The sequence below is a fragment of the Anomalospiza imberbis genome, chromosome Z (genome assembly GCF_031753505.1).
Source record: "Anomalospiza imberbis isolate Cuckoo-Finch-1a 21T00152 chromosome Z, ASM3175350v1, whole genome shotgun sequence".
NCBI classification, from domain to species: Eukaryota; Metazoa; Chordata; class Aves; order Passeriformes; family Viduidae; genus Anomalospiza; species Anomalospiza imberbis.
Genome location: NC_089721.1, coordinates 18170049 through 18192689, shown reverse-complemented (window position 1 = coordinate 18192689; position 22641 = coordinate 18170049). Strand labels below are relative to the sequence as shown.

Sequence of the window (22641 nt, the reverse complement as noted above, 5' to 3'; positions counted from 1 at the left end):
TGGATGTGCTTGATATGTGAACAAATTTCTTTCAAGCCCGCTTTTAACTGCCTAACCACCCTGTGCACATGTGTACATATTTACTTATGAAAGTTTACCTGTAAAATTTTATTTTGTAGCTTATCTAATTTTAACTATGTGGATAACTGGTTAGTTTTTAGTGGTGTGCCAAAATCACAAGTATCTGTGCAATTTATTTGGTTTTGGTTTTGAAAACTAGCTTCTGGGACTAGTTTGGAAATGTGGCATTTTAACTGCCATAGTGGGGGACATTGTATTCTGCTGTGAGGATTGAAGAGAAAATCATGTGTCAACTTAGTTGAGTGAACTACAGTTGTAACTTTGAGCAGTGTCCCAGAAAGAGATTGTGTGTTATAACATCAAAAAGAACAAAGAGACACGCAAGAATAGCTTTTGATATTATTGAAGCAAAATACTTTTTCATTTGAACAAAATCTAACATTTCAATTGTGATCTTACAAAAGTGCGAGTACTAATCAGAATGTTATTTATTTCCTACAAGAAAAACTTGCTTAATATTATACTGAAGCCCTTTTTTGGTGTGTATTACTAGTATACCTCATCACTGTTTCTTGTTACCTCCTTATGATGCTTCATTGGAGCATTCAAAGAACTATTCTGAACTAACTTGAACATTGTTGAATATATTTAGTAAGACATTTCTCCCCTCCCCCAAGAAACAACTAAGAGATACCATTATTATAAAATATATGCCACTGTTATTTGATGACATAGAAATTCAACCATTGGAAATAGATAAATGCTATTTATTAGGGTGTCAATATGCAGATAAAAAAAGAGGACATATTTTGTTGTGTTTTTTAAAAATAATAGGGTAAAATTTGGAAATTTAAACACCAAACAGAGGAAGTATTGGTTTTGCATATTGGTATTTAAATCACACCTCAAGCAATATGTTTTTTAAAATGGTATAAGTTTGTAGGCATCTGTAGGTTATTTTCTTTTGTTTATTTGTAAAGGGTTAGGTTAAATATATGATGAATGAAACAGCTCAGGTAACAGGAAATTGTGAACTACTTGAAATGGTAGAGAAGTAAAATGATTGCTACTCCAGTAATTAAAGGGAAGAAGAGAAAATTTGGAAATCGCAATTTTTGTTTCGTGGAATGGTGATTGCATTTTCAGTGGGAAGAACTAGAAAAAAAGATTTCTATGGATGCTTGGTAGGATCTGATCAGCTGATTTAATCATTACAGTGCCAATGAGCTAATTTAAAGAATATGGCTTCATGGTCTTATTTATTTTTAATTTTCTTGAAGCAAATAATTAAGAACATGACCCAAATCTGAATCAATCCTTTTTCTGGATAGGAAATTCATGCTTACCATGGGTAGATAGTGGTAACTGTGTGTTGTAAAGCTGTTCCTTCTTTTTATTATTCTGACTTTTGTTCTACACCTGTTTTAATAAAATACAAACAATTTAAGTAAAATTAGGATGGGTTTTCCCAGTAAATCAGAGCTTGTGAGGAGTTAAAAAAACTGTTTATTTTCAATACACAGTAACTTTCTTCAATAATATGCTTGCAAGTGTTTTTTCACGTTTTCCATTTCACTAGTAGTAGTAGTAAAGACAAAATTCGACTTTGTCGAGGCCAAAGCCCGGATCTTTTTCTAAGGAAGTGGGCCCCCTCTACTGTTAGATGGGAGTAAATGCTGTTGCATGCTGGTTTTTTTTTTTTTTTTTTTTTTTTTTTTTTTTTTTTTTTCCTTAAATTAGTGCAAGTACGAAGATGACATAGGACAGAAAATGCAGTAACTAAAATCTCAGATTGTTTTTTCTTTCTTCATAATGCAGCATGTGGTTATATGTAGAGATGTGGTATGCTATTTTCATTTTATGCATGTGGTGGTCACAATCTGTAGAGTCTCAGGAAAAATGAAAGACAGTGTACAGGACTTGGTGACTTTACTTGTCAGATCTCTACTCTAATTCCCGTGTTTTTGGCTGCACAGCTTCAGGCCACTGATTTTTCATCTGTACTTCTACCTGTGAGACTTCACTAGGGATTCAGGTGGGGTTTTTTTTTTTGTTTTTTTTTTTTTTTTTTTTTTTTCATGTGTGTTTGTTTCTAAATCTCTGTTTGAACAATATAACCTTTCAAAAATAAATTTGATTACAGCACTGAGTGCCAGAGAGCCATATTTTTACACTGGTGCCTGAAAAAAAGGTATAATTTTGTTTTCTTCTGCTGGTAAAGAAAAGAGATTAATTAAGTACAGGTTACTTACCTAATTACTGAGAAAGGAAATACAGAAATTACACTTTTGAAGACTGCTTTCTCTGGAACTGTTTCATAGTTGGTTTAAGAATAGCAACTTGGTTGGTTGTTGTTTTTCTTTCAATTAATGAGAATGTTAAAACTTCTTTCATCAGTACTAATAAAAGGACTTTTTAAGACATGTTTTAACACTATGAAGGCAGTTTCCTTATCTCTGTATGTGTTTTCATATCCTGTAAAGGTAACCTAGCTATATGTGTTTTAAGTCCTTTGAATTATTAATATTTTATTTTAAAATATAAAGAGGTATTTATGAAAGGCAGTCTTTGTCATATGCAAAGAGAAAGATTTCTTTTATCCACTTGTTGGCTCTTTTAAGTATGAAAACATTGGTACTTGTTGAAAAAGGTTAGAGAACGCGTTTTTAGTGTAGTATGTGCTCCATTAATATAAGCAAGAAATGGAATTTTCTTAATTGTAGTCTGAGAGAAATAAACTGAATACTCACTACCTTTATGACAGAAGAATGGGATTTGTATTATTGTATACTTATTACAGTTGAAGATAAGACGTATATAAGAATCTGAGGTGATATTGCAAGAAGTATATTCAGGAGACTTTTATACTATATTTCTGTATTCTTAAAGCAGTCCTCTTAAATACTTTCAAAGGTGAGACATCTCTCCTGCTGTGCAGTGTTCTTAATATGGCAGTTCTGGGAGGGGAAAATGGATTTTTAAAATGCTTTATCCTCAAGTGATACTTTGAAAAGATTATAACATTGTCATTAGAAGTCTCTGAAAGTCTCTGTGTTTCCTTGAGAATGATTACATTACTGTTATTTTTTAGCCCAACAATCATGTTTTATGCAAGTGGAGATGGAAGTGTTTTCTCCCTTGAAATAACTTAATTTCATATTAAATATAAATCCAGATTCAGTTAGTGGAAGTGATGGATTCCAAGTCCATTCAGAATTGAAGATGACTAAAAACTAGCAAATTTATAAGAAATGGCATTTGCAATAACAGCTATTGGGAGTCATCACTATAAATTTTTATAAATCCTTTATAATTTCACAAAAATCTGCATATTCTTATATTCATTTTACTGTCTTGGTACTTCAGCATATCTAATCTATTAGGCTTGCAATAAAGATTTTTGTGAAAACTGCATTCTGAAAATCCTCAATTTTATGTTTCTAAATTCCTTACGCTCACTTCCTGTCCACAAACAAACCTTATGCTTATTCTGATGTTTTTAGTTATCTATTGTTGTCTTTTGGTGTTCTCATTTTTTCTCTGTGTTGTAATATGCAGAACATTATTATTAAAAATTCTGGTTTTATTCAACCGGGGTTTTTGCTTTTATTCCTAAAGATATTATTGAATACATTTGTTCCTTCTCTTTTTTCCAGTCCACATGAAGTTAAAACTCAAATTGCTTATCTTCAAATCTCTACAGTTTCCATTTCAGAAATTCTTTTTCACTAGCTTTTCTCTCTTGCATGTTACCATGACTTTTAACTATTAAATGGAGACCACTGTTAACTCTTCCTTAGCACAGCTGTTTGTGGAGAGGGCAATGGTTCATCAAGTCCAGAATTTATTTTTTGACTGTGATTTTCTCCATAGGCAAGTTTCTAAGAAAAAGCCTTTTAAGAAAAAGTGTAAGAACAGGCCAAGTATATATGATAAACCTACTTAAGACATTTTCATCTCTCAGCCATTTTCATTTTTTAATTTCTATGCAGGATGTGGATCCTACTGAATTAACAGTGACATGGATTTCTTTCCCATGAGCTTGTTTACTGTGCCCTTCAGCTCATACAAACTTTTATCTGTAGCCACTCTTCACAAAGACTTCCAGAGATCAACTGTGTGTTACATAAAGAACTGAACTGTTAATCTTTGAAGTTCATCCCCACTAGCTTCATGTCATGCCCTATCCCCAAATCAGAAAACAGAACAAAATACTTAGCTTATCACCTTTCCTTAGACATAATCTTGTAGAGGAGTTTGCCTCTGCTGTATTTGCTTGCATTCTGTTTTTCTTATATATTTGCAGTGTATTATTGTGGGCTTAACCTAATTATGAAAACCTGTATTAATTTTTAAAAATTCTCTGGTCCATAATTGTGAGTGATAAGGCAGCATGCAGACTCAGAGAGTCCCATATGTTCCTGAGATTTCTAGCCAGCCTCCTGCTACAGCATGTTGCTCAGGCACTGCCTACTTGGGTTTTGAGTATTTCCATGGGTAGAGTTTCTACAGCCTCTTGGGACAGCATGTTCTGATGTCCAGCCATCCTCATGGGAATTCCTTTTTTATACATCCAGTCAGAATATAACATGTTCCAACTTGTATCTACTGCTACTTATTTGTGCAGTTCTGCTGTGAGTCTCACTCCCTCTTCTCTATACCTTCTTATTAAGTGGTTGCAGACAGTGCTGAGGTCCCAACTTAATTTTCTTTCCCTACAGATGAACAAACCTACTTTTCTTAGTCTTTGAGTCATTCTCTGGACTTGCTCCACCATGTCAGTGTCTTTCTTGCACTTAGAAGCCCAAAAGTTAGCATGCTATTCTCTATGTGGTCTTAAGATGGTGAAAATCACTTTGTTCAGTCTGCTGAGACCAATTTTGTTGATACAGATAAATATGTGGCCTTCATTGCTGCAAGGACACACTGTGGAAGCATTAGTTTACTAAATAAGTTCCCGTCCACCAGAAACCTCTGGTCTTTTCTGGGTGGCTTTTCCCTGGCTAGACAGAAAAATTCCTGTACCTACTGCATGGAGTTATTCCATTCCAGCTATAACATTTTGCACTTAATCATTGTTGAACTCCTTGACAATTCTGGCATCAAAATACTTTTATGTCCCAAATAGCAGCCTTGCCTTCCACTTATCAACCACACCCAGTCTGGTGTCGCAACTACAGCTCTCTGTTGCAGATGCAGAAAACTCAGATTCTGTAGCAGCCTGGAGATGTAGGTTAAAAATAGAAATTCAGATTTGTCAGTGTTTAAGACTAAATGTGTTTGAACAAAGAAAGCAAACTTTTATTATAGGTTAAAAACTACTAGTAATTTCACTGCTAAGGAGCAGTCAAACTGTTGAATGTCACTGAATAGCAACGAAGTGCAAGACAGTACCTTCATGCTAAATTCACAGTAAAGCAAGATTTTAAAAAATGTCCAAACAATGTTGCTAATGGGTGTTAGGGAGGTTTCAGGTACTATGGTTTTTCTTCCTCTCTGGGTTCCTATGTTCCATACTTGCTCCGCTTGCCCCTCCAGTGACCATGTTTGCCATACAGTTTTTTTATTTACAGGCACTCGGAGCTCAGCTAGAAGCAGATTTTACAGTTTCAGCCTAGTGCCCACCACTTTGCCTCTCACACAGCTGACCTGTCATTTCTCCTGTCCTCCAGTAAAACAGTGCACACAAGAAATTACACTTGGTGCTTCTAATTTCGTAACTGAAAAAAAATTAAGCTCTATGAACTGATTAATATCCTGTGAGGAAAAGAACTGGCTGAAGCCATTCCATGCTTCCAATATTACCTAGAAGGACAGGGCACAACATATTTAACTCTGATTGAAATATACAGACTGTGCCCCTTCAGGTGGAAAGTGTGAATCAGACTTTTTCTACTGACCAGTGTTTACAAGAAGATACAGTTCAACTGAGATGAAGTAACATGAGTTGTATTAGAGAGCTTCTTGAAATAATTACATTTGATTAAGGATCTTCACTTTCCTTGACTTTGAGAAGATCTTGCCAACTCTTGTGTGTTATTTTACTCTCTTCTAGAATTTTTGTTTTTCCAGTAAATATGGTATTTTCTTCCCTGCCGCTCTTACACAAGAAACATTGAAAAAAACCTGCTATTTTAAATTTCTGCTTTGCTTCCTCCACTTTAAAACCTGGATCACATTTTTAATCAGGTACAGCCTTTCTCTTGTTCTATACTGTATGACTTGCAGCTGTGCCTCTCCTTATCTGTGCTGCAGGTTATAATTTCTAGCTATGTTCAGAAAACAAAAATTAAGAGGGAAAATGGCAGGTGCAGCATGGAAAATCGGAGTAGCACTGCTGTGGTTTAATGCCAGGTGCAGCATGAAAAATGAGAATAGCACTGCTGTGGTTTAATGCCAGCTGGCAACTAAGCATCCCACAGACCTGGAAGAGTAAAGGTGAGGAAACAAATGAATTGAGATAAAGACGGTTTAATGGCGCAGAAAAGGAAGTAAATAATAATACTTATAATATTAATAATAAAAAAGTTGGAACGCACAAAACAAGTGATGCCCAGTGCAATTGCTTATCACTCCCTGATTGATGCTACTTTCTAAGCAGTGGCCTCCAGCCAGCTTTTCTACTTTTTTAATGTACTAAGCATGATGTCATAAAGTATGTCGCCTTGGCCAGTTTGGGTCAGCTTGTGTGTCTCCAGCTTTCTTGTTGGCTGGGCATGAGAAACAGGGAAGTCTTTGACTTAGAATAACTACTACTTAGTAACAATTAAAGCCATCAGTGTTTTATCAACGTTAGTCTCGTATTGAATCCAAAAAAAACAGAGCACCGTACAGCTACTAGAAAGAAAATTAACTCTATCCCAGACAAAATTGACTCTATCCCAGGACCGTATTTACCCCTTATTTAATACCATTTATGAAATATTCAGGTTCCATACTTTCCAATTAATCACCTTGCCTGTCTTTTGATATACACATAGATACCATTCCCTTAGAAATGAAAATAACATCACCTCAGGGAGAATTTAGCTTTTTCTCAGTGGGTTCTTTTCCTTTTGGTTTTAAAATGACAAAATCACAGAACAGTAAAAGTTGTAAGGGGTTAACCATCTCTGCTCAAGCAGGGCCATCCTAGAGCATGTGATGCAGGATTGTGTCCAGACAGTTCTGGAATATCTCCAGTGTGGGAAACTCCACAGCCTCTCCAGACAACCTGTTCCAGTGCTCTGTAGGCCACCTGCACAGTAAAGAAGTTCTTCCTTATTGTCCAGTTGTAATTTCTGTACATCAATTTCTGCCTGTTTCCTCTTGTCCTGTTTGGCACCACCAAGAACAGCCTGGTCCATCCTCTTCTGTCACATACCATTGACAAGTTCCCCTCTCAGTCCTCTTCTTCAGGTTGAACAGGCCCAGCTCGCTCAACTTTTCCTTGTAAGAGAGATGCTCCAGTCCATTTATCATATTTCTTACCCTTGACTGGAACTACTCCAGGAGCTCCATGTCTCTCTTGTCCTGATGAGCCCAGAACTGGGCACAGAACTGCAGAGGAGGCCTCACCAGAGCTGAGTAGATGAGCAGGATCACCTCCTTTGATCACAATGAGATCAAAGTCCTGTGGCTGCACACAGATCTATATTTCATCCTGTTTGTTCCCCATATTGCAAGTATTGGCTTACATTTGATTGTGTCAGTATCCTAGTAGGATTGCAAAGGGTTGCCCTATAGTCCTGTCTTGTAATTAAGTCTTCCTCTATTTGTGCTTGCTTGAGCCTTCTTTTGCTACTGCGGTGGTCACTATAGCTCTGCCCTTCCCACACCTTGGCTCTTCAAGACTGGAAATATTCCTATCCCCCTTCAAATCTGGTTTAAAGTCTCTCAACAAGCCCTGCTAGCTTGTCAGCTAAGATCCTTTACCCATTCTTTACCAGCAGGCTCGCTGTTGTTTAAACTGACTGTGATCAAAACCCCTTTTTTTGTCTGGTGATACCTGTCTCAAATCCAGATATCCATCTGCATGATTATCCTGTTTCTTGCTCCATCATTCAGAGCAAGTGGCAGGACAGAAGAGAATACAGCATGTGCCCCAAGTCCCTTGACCCGCTGTCCCAAGGCTGTGAATACTGTCTTGATTGTCCACAACTTTTCTGTTGGGGCCTCAACACTGCTAACCTAGAAAACCATTAGAGGGTAATAATCCATGTGCTGAATCAGTCTAGGAAGTTTCTTGGTGACATCCCTTACCTGGACCTCAGTGATAATACACCTCCCAATGGGTTGGGTCTGGTTGGCATATTGGGCTCTCCATTCCTCTAAAAAGGGAACTACTATCCGTCTTTTCTTCATATTTGAGGAGTCTGTGATGGAAGGGGTGGGCTGCCCTGCCCTAGGCAATCCTTCTATCCCAGAAGAACCTTCATCCACTTCCTCATTTCCCTGTTTTTCAGATTCCAGGGCCTCACAGGGTCAAGGTATAAATAGACTCAATATTTATTCTTAATGGTTATCTTAGGATGAATCTAATTATCTCAAATATAATAAAACCCCCAGACATTGTGAAAATAAGAAACAAACAGCAGAATTATAAAACTAAATAACCACTAAGCTGCTTTATGATTTGTCCTTTGGATTATCTCTTTCAGTTAATAGATTTCATGTTTTACATTCACATGAAAGGAAATCACACTGAATCCTTATTTCCTTTTCTACTTGCTGGCAAATTTTTTTTTAGTGAGCTTTATGTGTGTTCCTTGCTAACAATAAATAGAAAATGCTATGTAAGCACAGAAAGTATAATATAAAGTTCAGCTTAGAATTTTGGATTCTGCAACTGCAACTCTTTAATTTAATTTTTTATGATTCATATAATTTTTGATTAATATATATAATTATATGATTCCTATAATATAATTATATGATTCATATAATTTTTTTATGTAAAGTTAGTATGATTTGGTTTCAGTCAGTAATCCAGGGATGTGATTGGAACACAAATACTATATTATTCTGTAAAGATCTGCTGATTGTTCTTGTCCTCAGTTTTATAAATGAAAAAAGAGACATTTTGATTACAGTTATATCTGACAAGAGAGTTTGAAACAATGAACTTTTCTGAATATACAGGTGTCCCTTAAATCAGTTGGGAAGTGCTGGTACAGATTTGTTTAATTCTGCCTTTAAGATCTCTGGTTTAGGATTTTTCCTGTAGAGGGTGACAGAGGACTGATAATTTCTTATTTCATTTTCGTTGTTCAAGAGATTGTTCCTGTCCCCATTTGAAGTCAATAGACATAGGCTCAGAGAAAAACTCTCTATAATAATAATTTTGGCTAGTCTATCAGGTGATCTTAAAGCTCTGCTAATTATATCTTTTGTCTAAATATAACAGTTTTCTTTACCTCACAGACTACTGCAGTCCTTTGGAGTATCTGATAGCAGATTTAAATCTGAAGATTTAAATATATTTTCAGATTTAAATATATTTCAGATTTAAATAAATATATTTTATATTTAAATATATTTTTATTCTTCTGTAATTACGATTGCCATATGATATACCTCAATAAATTATTTTCTAGGTAGACGCACTAAAATGTCCATTTTGTTTCCATTTTTCTCTAGGACATTACTTATACCTATATTTATAACTTTCTATACTGTGCATCAAGCTTTAGTCTCATACAAAACCAATTTCTTACTATACAAAAATTTATAAGGCATATGCAACCAAAAGGAGTTTTGAAGGTTTCTTTCCAAGTACATTTAAAAAAATGTAACAGTATTTAAAACTTCAGAGTAGAATTCTGCAAGATAGAATTAAATTTCGATAAAAGATTTATGTAACCTACGGAAGTCCTACTTAAGATTAAGACAGACACACTATAGAATTGGCAAGCACACAAATACCTACTGTTGATTCCAGAGAGGTTTCTGAAATTCATACTTTCTGAGACAATTCTATACAGAAAAAAGTGTTATGCATTTCAAGTATCACAATCCCAAGCTTTTCCATGTAGGGAAGAAATTTTTTTCCCTTGAAATTATTTCAGGGTGCCAATTCTTAATAACACTGTAGAATAGAATCCTTTGTGTTATTTATGTTCCAGTTCTTTCGGATCTGCAAAGTAACCAGCTTAACATCTATAGAAAAGATACAGAAATTATTCCAAGTGAATTTTATGAATAGTTTTTTTTTTGATGTTTCCTTTTATTTTATACTCAAAATTTTAGAAACTTCAGACTTCTAAGAACCAACTTACAATAATGGGTTTGAACTGAAGCGTTTATAAGTTCCCTAACCTAGAAAGGAATTCTCAGGCTCTGAGGCATCCTGTGATATTAAACCCTGTTAAATAGCTATGTTCCTTTTTAAATGCACTTACTTTTTTGCCATTAGGAATAGCTCATGTCCAGCTATTAAGACTATTAGTTATTAAGACTCATTAAGGCAGTCTTAATGTAGACTTTTAGACTCATATTCTTTTCTTCTAATCTCTCCCAGTTTTGTAAATATTTCTTTGAATTCTTCTCAGCTTTTAGTGCATGATCAAAATAACAAAATATTTGAAATACAGCAGATGGTGTAGATTTCTTATAAAGTAAACTCTCTGTGCATGTGTCTGACCTCAGAAAAATGTACTTGTTTATTTGTGCATTACATTCTGGCTTAACCATCATGCTTGGAGAGCCTGGGTTAAGTCTAGTTTGGTAAGACATATTGTTTATGCTAACTTAAGAAATAAACTCTAAAGTTGAGGAATCTGGAATGTTGTACTTTTTTTGCAACTACTTATGATACTTTATAATCCTTATCCTAGATTTTTACAAAGCTATGATATATTCACTGCTATCAATAGGCAAAATTATGCTCCCAAGATTAGGCTATACAGTTTTCTAAAGGTTCTAACAATGTCTGTCATGAGTCTACCCTTAAGAGATCAAGGATTAAAACAAAAAACTTGCTTAGCTGCCATGCTTTTAAATGAAGTCTATATCCATATGAAACACAGACTAGAGGACTGGACTCAGCATGGTTCTTTCTCTGCTGTGTTCTTTCCACTGACCTCTCCTTTCCCTTCTCCTCAGGACTGCTCTTCAAAGCAATTTATGCTTGTAATTGTTTTTTGCTCATGTGGGCCAAGTCCTTTTCTTGAAATTAACTAACAGTGATCAGATATATTTGTGCATTGCAGTGGCAGAAATGCCTCCTAACACTCCTGTCTGTTCTTTGACATAACTGTGTAGAAGTACATTAATTTCCCTTAATCTTACCCCATAAAATGGGGGTTGTTTGTTTCTTTCTTTTTGTAGAATCATGACATTTGCAAACATGATTGATGAAGTCACGTTTTACTGACTTGTAAAATGAATTTGAACTGATATTCTGAAACATTTTTATTAAAAACTTCTCAAGAATTGAAATGCTCTAGAATTTTAACTGACAGCAGATGGTTTTATTATAGTGCTAAACATACCATACCCAGCTTCATGTGTATTCTGTTCCTTTTTTGAAAATATATTTGTAAATGTATGTGTATCTGATTATGATTTTGAAAGTGTTTTAATGCCATTTTGGGTAACATTGTTCTGTTAGGATGTTAAAAATGTACTCAGATCAAAGACAAAAAGTTAATACAGCAGCCTAGAATTTCCTTTCAATATTTAGAGGTGCATGTGTTTCTTGTACCTTGGTCTGTTAAAGGTTTTATTTCTTGGTGTATGCCTGTCATTTCTGTGCTAAGTGAAACTAATCCCCTTCTTAGTTACCTGTAGTAAGCTGCATGGTACCTATGGTGTCCTCAGCAGGCCATGCTAGGAAACTGCTAGGAAAACAGTTTCATAAACATTACCCTGCAAATGGCAAATCCATGAATACCATCCCAGCTCTTTGAGAACGTGACAATTGACAGGTATTGAACTTTGCTAACACGTAACATTTTATTGAGACTTCAGTCACCTGATAATTTCTTCTTTTATCCTTTTCTTCCTCACTACTGTGCTCCTCAATTAATTTATCAATCTTTCTTTCCAAATAAGAATCATATTGCCATCCAAGATTCTTATTTTCTACTTTATCTGGAGCAATTATCTTTCATCACCCCATACCTTCAGCATTATGTTATTTGCTCCAGGAAATTAAACTACGGCATACCAGCCATTCTTCACAACCACCTCTGACTTTTTCTTCTTTTCTGTCCACTTCTGTGCCACTCCTAGGTGCCCTAGTGCCTCAGTGTGGTCTGGCCTTACAGCTGCTCCTGCTTTTAGTAGGAGAGTGGACTTTATCATTATCACCTTCTGTGACCCTGTGATACTGATCTGCTTGCTTTCAAAGAAGTAACACATTGGAAGGTTTGCATTCCTATGTGTCTGGAATTCTCTACTTGGTCCCAAGTAAGATGCAAAAACAGTTCTGCTCCTTCCAAGTGACTGAACTTTTTCTCTAATAAGAAAAACTCTGTTCAAGGTAATTTGAAATAGACACAATCACATAATAGATATTATATGTTGATTAGCAGTTAAAATTTAAAGTAAGTTTATCATACTCTGTGTTCAAAGTAATTGTTATAAAGAAAGTACTTTAAAATCCTTGTTTATTGTCTTTTATGTAAGATCAAATACTTGTTTAATCTTGCACAGTATTATCTGCAGAACCAATTAACTTATTCTTTCTATATGCTGCAGCTCAGAAAGTCTTTGTAATTAACATAAAAGTAAGCACTTTAAGCCTGTATTTTTTAAAGTACATTTTTCATAAGGTACATATTTCTTAGGAAAGTTTGTGAAAAGTACAAGAACTGAAAACTGTAATTTCATTTTTTAGTATCTTTAGGTGGTGACTGGAAGACAGTAATAGCTACTGGAACTTCTAGACTTTTTTGTAATGAATTACCCTCATTAGGAGATTCTAGTTCTATGCTTTTGCCTTGAGCTTTATAATCAATCAGTTGAATGCATAGTAGACAGAATTACATCTGTTCTTGTTAGAACTTTTACCTATGAGGTGTGACTATACAAAATCTGCAAAATTAGCTTTAACCGTCAGTGCCTTTAAATAGGACAATACAACATGCTTAAAGGACTGTCAAGATGAACTTTTGGAAATTAAGTATGTATCAGCTCTCAAATGTGTTATTTCAAAAGGACATCAATAAATAAATAAATAAATATATATATATACCGTGGTTGAATTAAATAGAAATTTTCAGTGATTTCATTTCAGTAGTCAAGAACCCAGGAAATTAACTCATCAGAATAAAAGCATGTAAAAATACTTTTTTGGTGGAAATTTTTCAAAGTTTTATTAATAATTTTTGTGATCTTTTTAAGAAAATGAGATGTTTTTATTAAAACACAGTCTAGTAGGTCTGTTTCTCAATTAATCTTTATAGAAAAAGAAGTACTTTGATGTCTTTTTTTTAACAAGTTGAACTGGAAATGCTATTTTTTTTCTTTATGGAACAGTTTTCTTTCAAGTGAACATTCTAGTACCTGTGTAAACACCTCATGCTACTGCTATTTTTCTACTTTATCTTCCCCCAATTACTGACTCTTAATGTGAGCATTTTGTCTAACTCACATAATGCTTATTTGATATTGCTGGAAGTTAGATCTATGCTTTTTTTTACATTGAAGACTGTTCATGTTTTTATTCTAAAATAAAATCAGTCCGCAGGCTTTAAATTTATGAGCATGCTTGAGACTTTTCATAGATTTTCTTTTTCCTTTGTGGACAAGGAGGAGGAAGATGGGCAGGCATATGGCAAAATGAGGTTTCTGGAACATGGATAATCTATGTTCTGAAAATTAACCTACTAACACAGTCAGAAAAAGCATTTCATGAGCTATTCATGCAAATAATGACTTGGTAAATTTCTTCTGTTAAAAGGACTTATCCTGCTGTTCTATATACATGATATCGTACCTCTTTGAAAATGTTTCAAACACTCTCAATACCTGTAATGCAAGGTGTCAACAGCCCTTGTTGACTTAGTTTAAAAACAAGGGTAATAAAACTTCTGATCCATGGACTAATGCTTTCCTTTTCCATAATTACCATTAAAATATAGAGCACCTTAAATATGATCCCAGGCCCACTATGATAAATGTTAATGGTCTTAATGACATTATTGATTGTTGATCTCCAATGGGTCAGTTTGGCTAGTTTTATAAAGCCACTGCAGTTGTCTAAAGACTATGCTTTGGAATGGACATCAGATGGCAGTATTTCATAGCATAAAAGAACATAACTCTCGTTATACAGACTGCATTATCTAAAAGAAGTACTTGGATTTATTATGCAATTGCTAGTGTTTTCTACTAAAGAAGAAAAAATAACAGTCTAACAGAGGGTGATATGTTTGTTCTTCACAGTTAAAAACATTTTAATATATCATACTTCTATTTTGTCTACTTGTTGAAGACGAGTTCTGTGTGTACTATTCTTCCAATCAAGAAGATGTGGAAGCAGTTACTGTGGTAGTTATGTGTTAGTTATGATTTAATAAAATTCTTTGTCTGTCTGTGAAATAACACCTTATTTCCAGTTTTAATTTTATTCTTAATGAAACAGCTTAAAATTTTGGTTTTTGTAGTTTTAATAGTATCTGGGCTTTATTTTTTGGTCAGTGTTAATTTTTACATAATGATTAAATTTTCTATAAAATCTTAGAAAAATACACAAAAACAACGCACAGTGATTTCTGCATTCTGTAGTGCTGTTCAATACTGAGTTAAATTTGCAAGTACATTGTTATCAAATTTCATATATGACGCAGTACAGTTAAAACTTGTCTAAATAATGGGGTTGACACCTGATAGCAATGTCATTCTTAATGTAAGCTGACCTTTCCTCTGCTGTTCTCATCTACTGCTGTCAGCATCATGATGTTCCCTTTATAATCCTCATCAGGAATTGTGGCTTCAGTGCTAAGTACAAAGGTGATTCCTTTCTATTGTGAGAGAAAGCTGCTTTTGCAGGATTTCTGATTTTGCTGCAAAACAGGGAGCAGTATTTGCCTTTCACACCTGGTCATACAATTGTAAACGCCCTTCATCTCACTAAGAGCCAAGACACTCTCTGCTTCAAAGAAAATTCTTATTCACAAAGGAAATTTTAAGACAAAATATAAGAGGAACAATATATTGCAACAATGAAAATTATATGTGTTCTGATTTTAAAAAGATGTCTCTCACAGAGAAATCTCTGACAAAATGTTGATTCTTTATTCCTGTAGGATGAACAGGAAGTATGGTTATAACTGAAAAGACTGTTGTTTTTACTGTTGCTGTAAAACAAAACTTTAAGCAAATTTTCACCTGCTTCCCTTTATTACAGTTCATCTGCTGTTAGTGAGTTATCAACACAGTTTAACATGTTTATAAAATCTTTGTCTTCTGTAATAAATGTAATTATTTAATTAAAACTGTAAAAAAGTATAAGGCTCAGATTTCTTTGACAAAGGTGTTGTTGTATCATAAAATTGCACCATCTTATTTGCATAATTACATGAAAATAAATATGAAATTTATTAGCTGTATGCATTCACTAAATAAATGCAAGTAGTTTTGCCTTTTTATCTTCTGGAAGTTCTCTTTGAATAGCTTTTGGTATTTTATCTCCCCATCATCTATGAATAGAAAAAAGGCATTTCCTTAGTTCAAACAGTGGTAATACTATGCTGAAAATACTAAAATAAGAATATCTCATTAAACCGATACTAGTAGCTGTCATAGTTTTATTTTATATGCATCTCTTAAATGTTAGGTTTGCTTCTCTGAAGAATATAAGGTAGCAAGTATCTGACTTTCCTAAATGCATTTGAAAACTGGTTGTGATGAACTGACTCGAGGGCAGGGAGGAGAAGGCAGAAACTAAGCCCTTTTGCACTATTTAATTGTATCATTTTTTAGCTTATTAGGTAAAAATTTGGCATGTTAAATTTTTCCTGGGGACAAAGATGAACATGGTAGATCCTTGAAAAAACAGAAGAGGTTATTCAGCAGTCCCCCTTTTTCTCCACCTCCCTGAAGGTTCAGGAATAAGCAAAAGAAAGAATAATCAAACAAAAGGAGCACACATCTGATGTTTAAGCCCTCCTCCAGCACTTTTTATGTACATAACCAGAAGTCATTCAAGCAGCTGCAGCACATTAGTTAACGATAGTTTAACAGGCAGCTTTACAGCTCTAATAAAGGTTGTGCTAAAGCAATTTCTTCCTCCCATGCTCACTTACTATGATAACTCAGAAGTGATCTTTGGCAGCAGGGCTGTGAAAGGAGTGGTAATGTTTAATCGGTTTCTGTGGAGGAGTTAGCTTGCTTTTTCCTTTGTAGATCATTATCTATAGAAAGACGTTAAGGGCAGGCAACACCATGTTGAAAACAGAATAGGCTGAACTGGTGCAGGGTCTCTGAACCGTTCTTGGGAACTGATTTAGAAGAGGAATATTTTAAGCAGTTAGGCCAACATTTGATTGTATGAGACCTTAATAACAAAGTTACTTGAGAAACATGGCTCAGCAGACAAGTCCAGACAATTTGCCTGTTCCTGAAGTGGATAATACACACAGTCAAAATCCATGGCTAAATGAAGATCTTGTGAAGACCCTGAGGGAAAACCTGTTGCAACATGAAAAGTCCAGGACAACTCGAAAATCTTCACCTGCTCCTCCCCGGCTGTGTCCAGTTATTTCTCCTCGAAATTCTCCAAGGCTCTTGAGAAGGATGTTTTTAAATAGCAACATACCAAAACAGCGTCGTTTCACTGTGGCACATACCTGGTAAGCACTGAGGTGGTTGAGATAAAATATTAATTTTTTTAATGGAATATTTATCTCCGTGATGTTTGTGCTTCTGTTTCTTGGTTTGATCTCTACATTAATCTCTCTGGTTGAAAAGGACAGTTCTAATTTGTGACTAAACTTAATTGCAGTCCAGAAGTTTTAAACAGTAATGAATATGAAGTCAGAAAATATATATTTCCTTGTAAATATAAGGCTGCTAAATTTCCTCTGATTTCTTAGGTAATAACTCCATTCTTTCCTTTCCCTCCAAAATAAAAAAAAAAAGTACTTATTTCATTCTGTGCTGTTCTGACCAGAGTGACTTGGCAATTCTTTTCTTTAATGTGCCTGTTGAAAATATTTTTTTTATTTTGATTGACATTTTTGGACCCATCAGCCTCTTAGCAGAATAACAGAACTCTATTTATCTTTTAACAGTGCTCAAATTAAGAAGGGCATGATAAAGAAGAATGATAGCAATACATATTTCATGTGAAACAGTGGTTTTTATTAAAGCAGTTGCTAGAAAAATAGGAAAGGTGGTAAGGGAAGCCCTTGGTAAATGATTCACTATAGCATTTCTTTGGTAACTTGATCACTTCTTAGATGTGTTTGTGATCAAATCTAAAAAGGACATTCATTTTTTGGATCTATCGCCTGTAAAACAGCAGTATTATTTAATTACTTTTTAAATTATTCTTTCAAAAGATGTTGTATATGAGCTTATTGTAACTCAAAAACACATTTGTGTTTGCTTTGATGGTCTGAGATGTTTGGGTTTTTTGCTTGTGAGTTCCTCCCTACCGTCCTCCCCACCCCCCCCACCCCCCCCCGGCCAATTATTCCTCTAACAAAAATGTAATATAAAGAGGGGAGGGTGATGACATATATTCAAAGAAAACAAGTCATGCATTCTAAGCATCAAATGAATATGGTCTTGAAGTTTATCTTCATTTGTCTAAAATTAAATCTACACTATAGCTATGTGATTGGTATGTGCATTGTACATTGTATACTAGTGTGCTTAAATCTTTACTATGTATGTATTTATGTAAAGGACTTCTTGTATAAAATAATGATTTTACGTCTGAAAAGCATAAGAAAAAACATGTGCCTTTATAATTTAAGAATACTTTTTTGAAACAAATGTACCTGTTCAGATATTGCATGTGTAAAATAGAAAGTGAAATATCCTGAATGAAATCAGCATATTTGATGTTTTTTAACAATTATGCATAAATCCCAACTGCTGTTCTGTGTTAAATAATTTATACAACATTCTATACATAACAATATGCAGGTTAAAAAAGCAATTCAGGCAGATCTGGCTTACAATGTTAGATGGAAAAAAAATTGGAAGGTGTAGAGAAGGAAATTATCATATGTAGTTATGCATGTGTAGGCAGTCCAGTATGACAGACAAAGAAAAGGGACAGATATGAAGTTAACAAATGTGATTGGGCAACATAAAAGGACACAGGCTTGTATAGTACTAAAAAGTGAAATTTTGTTTAAATACACTTTCTCTAATGAGCTTCAGTAGTTCGTGTAGAATGCTTTTTTTCACCACAATGAATGTAGAAAACACTTGAGGTTTTCCTAAATATGTGAAATACTAGACCTGAAATCAATACTTCATTGTTATGATTTATGTGACAGGCTGATCAGGGTAATGATGTTTTTTTCCAGCAAGTAGAGGAGTGTAGAATTAAGCAGCAAGTTACAATGAATTACCTGAGAACCTGCAAAGAACAATATTTCTGAAGTGACAAAGCAATGACATACATGATCAGACTTAGTGGCTTATGGGCTTACAAAGGACATGCAAAATTTATTTGTTGCCATAGACCATCAAATCTGTAGTTACTGATATGTCCTCACTTGGTTATCTAGTCAGAAAACTGAGATGCTATGTGATAAACCTGAGGCTACATAGGCTCTACAGTGGTTTTAATTTAATAATTGAAAATGGCGTAGTTGTGACCTTAATTCAAAATGTTATACCATGAAGTATCCATTCTGGGGTTAGTTTGGCCCACTGTAGTAATGAACATTACTACAGCAGTAGTAATATAGCAGCAGTAGTACAGCAGTACTACTACTGCTTTATTTTTCTTGTATTTCTAATGCAATCTATTTCTAATGTAATGGTTTTGTAATTTAAGAAAAGTTGTTGAATTCATGTATACATCTTTTTTGTTTAGTGCACTGTTCATACAGGCATTAAAAATTTTAATAGCATGATCTTATTCAAACCCCCAGTAATCTGGTAAGCCGTTCTGACTTTGCAAAATGTCATTAATTTGATTATTTTTATTTTCTTTTTTTTTTTTCCTAGTGATTAGATTATGTAAATAGATAGCATAAGAAGTAAATGTATGACACTAAAGGTACTGCTGTGTATTGCAGTGATGCCAAACAGCTGCCACAGATCCAGAGTGCTATAACTCCCTAATTTAGATTGTACCTAGCTCCCTGATTTCAAGGTTCTGAAACAGCATTCACATACAGTCAAGAAGTGAGTGGGAGTTTCATGAATTGTTTTGGCAATCCATTTCTCTCCCGTTTTTATCATGAAGTCTATAGGTCACTCTCTGTAATGTCTTGGATTGTAGAACTTTTGACACCAAAATGCATTTTCTTTATCACATGACCATTATCTTTTCACAGTAATAATTCGATTATCACTTTTAGTCATTTTACCAGTCCTTCTCTATTTCCTTTTTTTATTCTTCTCTAGCTCTACCCCTGAATTCATTCAAGCACTTGAAAGATAAACTGCTACTTTAAGGATTTTAGAGAGGAAAAGGTACAGCCTTCTGAGTTGAAATTCAAGGGTTTAAGTGGCAGAGGTGCATAAGGCCTTCATTTTTTGTTGGAGAAATTGCTGAGAATATCCCTCCGTTTCTGAGAATGTTCTGCCTAAAACTGAAATTAAAACTAGTTATCTTGAACTTTTAGCCTGGATTCCTCTCATTCTCTAAACAATATCAGTCTACAGTCTGTAGGAAAAAACCTCAGCAACTACAAGTGTTTAAGTTTTGTGGCCAGGATTTCAAGGAAACTCTACCCAAACCTAAATTCCATTTCCTCACAAATCTGTCTTATATTGTATTACTGTAAAAGTATTCATAATGCTTTAAGATCTCACCAATATATTGACACCACAGCACATATTACAGCTGGACATGGTCAAGATAAATTAAGTCCCCTGGTATGTGCTTGAAAAATCAGTTTCTGGATTGTCTTGATTTGCTCTTCATAAAGCTTTTAAAATGGGCTGATTACCTCAGTGCATTTTGGCAGGACAGGTCTCAAGGGTGGAATCACACATGCTGTGATTTTTGAGGAGAGGGGGAAAGAGACCGTCAGTTCCCATCTGTGTGGACATCCAGGGTCTGTGATCCCTCACACACACACTGTCCAAAGATCTGTGGAAGGATGTTTAGATACTTTAAATCATACACTCTTAGTTAACTCATGTGGAAAGTCAGCTTTCCTTAATTTTCTATGAAAAATTCCTTTCTGTAAAGGGAGGAAAAGCAAGAAAGATAAATATTTGGAGCAGGATAGTAAAGTCAGTGGAACATTACAACTAAATTATATCTGTTTAATTGAAAGGATGAAGTCATGGAACATATGTGCTTGTTTTTTTGACTTTTTTTTTGCTGCCTTAATCCTTTTCAGTGAATACAAAATGATCAACCAGTTGTTTTTTTCTGTATTATATATAAATTTGGACAGTGTATTTGCTGCCTTTGTGATTTTTTGTGTGTATGGGTTCAGAGACAGCAGCTAGTGATATATGCTTGTCTTCTAAGTCATAAAAAGTGGATTTGTTATTCCCAGGTCCAGTGTGAGGATTCCCCTTTGATAACTGTTCCCTCTCCAGCTCTTATGGAGTTCATCTAGTACTTCCTGATGTTCAGGGCTTTGTGGTCTTTAGAAGTTTTTTTAAAACATGTACCCCCAAATCTAAGAATTTATTGCAATTATTAATACAAGTATGTGCTCAGTTAAACAGAGTACTTTTATCTGTATTTAGTCAGTCTTTGTCCCCACCCATAGCAAATATTTTACATTGACTTTGACATTCAGATATGAAAACGATAGATGCCTCAGAAATAGTTTAGATAGATATGGGCAAGGTGTGCCATTTTAAGTTTCAGGAATGTAACTGTCATAAGCATACCCATAAAACCAGGTTTGTCTTAATTTTTATTGCACAATATCTTCTCATGCACTTTTACTGCTAATTACAAAAAACAACAAACCCTCAAGTGCTAGCTATAGATAGATTGCAGAAGAGGAACTTATTTATTTTGATGTGATTCTACAAGGCCTGGTTCAGTGCATTTCTACTATGAAACCAGAATGAAGCTCTACCACACTGAATAAATACATTTTTTATCACTACTTTTTTCTTCCAACTTTCAGTATAAATTTTGCTAAAAGATTTTTAATGTGTATGTTTATATAGGTATATATAAACATAGGTATTAAAAATCTTTGATTATATAAAATCTATTTGGATATATAATACTCTGTCACAACTCTGTGCTTTTCAGGAACTAAAGTAATTACATTTTGGCATATGGAAGTAATTTCAAAAGGGAGAAACACCAAAGCAGGTATCTGTACAAGATAGCAAGAGAATAACTACTTCAGAAAATGTATACTGGGCTGCATCCAAAGCAACATGGTCATCAGATTGTAGGAAGTTCTATCCCTTTACTCCATGCTGGTGAGACCCCATCTGGGGTACTGCAAACAGTTCTGGGGTTGCCAGCAGAGGAATTACATGAACCCGTTGAAGCAGGTTCAGAGAAGGGACAAAAAATGATCAGAAGGATGGGACACTTCTCCTGTGAGGAAAGGCTTGGAGAGTTGGAGCTGTTCAGTATGGAGATGAGGCTTCATATAGAGTCTAAGAAGAGGAGATTGCTTGAGTAAGATGATGTTTGACATCAAGTTACTGAGTTGCATCAAATAAGATGTAGTTTAACAGGGGCAAGTGCTGGATTCTGCACCCGAGACAGGGCTATGCTGGCTGTATGTAGACTGAAGAAAGAGAGACTGGAGAGCAGTGCCATGGAAAGGGCCCTGGGGTTCTGGTCCATGGCAAGTTGAACATGAGCCAGCAGTGCCCTGGCAACCAGGAGGGCCAAGCATGTCCTGGGGGCATCAGGGACAGCATTGCCAGGCAGGCAAGGGAGGGGATTGTCCTGCTCTGCTCTGCACTGGGGCAGCCTCACCCTGAGTGCTGGGGGCAGTTCTGGGTGCCACAATAAAAAAAAGACAATAACCTATTAGAGAACATCCAGAGGAAGGACATAAGGATGGTGAAGTGTCTGGAAGGGAAGTCATGTGAAGAGTGGCTCAGGCCACTTGATTTATTCAGCCTGGAGGAGACTAAGGAGAGACCTCAGTGCAATTTACAACTTCCTTGTGAGGGAAAACGGAGGGGCAGGTACTTGATCTCTTCACTCTCATGACCAGTTACAGAAGTCAAGGAAGTGGCATGAAGCAGGGCCAGGGGATGATTAGGTTGGATACCAGGAAAACAATTTTCCCCAGAGGGTTGATGGGCACTGGAACAGGCTCCCCAGTGCAGCGGTCACAACACCAAGCCTGACAGAGTTAAAACCCCATTTAGATAACACTCAGGCACATGGTGTGACTCTTGAGGTGTCCTCCATATGGCCAGAAGTTGGACTTGATGTTCCTGCTGGGTCTTTTCAACTCAGCGTATTCTATAATTCTATGATGATAAAGTACATATATTCCTATGTAATCTTGTTCTTATTCAATTAAAAAAAGAAAAACCTTCAGTTTCTTC

General features: G+C 35.2%; 1 protein-coding gene across 4 annotated transcripts in view; it reads left to right on the top strand.

Annotated features, from left to right (window-relative positions):
- The window catches only part of PDE4D (phosphodiesterase 4D), a 508545-nt gene that overhangs the window by 189759 nt on the left and 296145 nt on the right, over positions 1–22641 (top strand). Inside the window, exon 1 of one of the 4 annotated variants that reach the window (XM_068176180.1) lies at positions 16256–16799. The exons of the other annotated variants lie outside the window; for them this stretch is intronic. Coding sequence (XP_068032281.1) covers positions 16531–16799 — 269 coding nt within the window. The 5' untranslated portion in view covers positions 16256–16530. Of the gene's footprint in view, positions 1–16255; positions 16800–22641 lie in introns of those variants that run through there. 4 annotated transcript variants of the gene reach the window in all.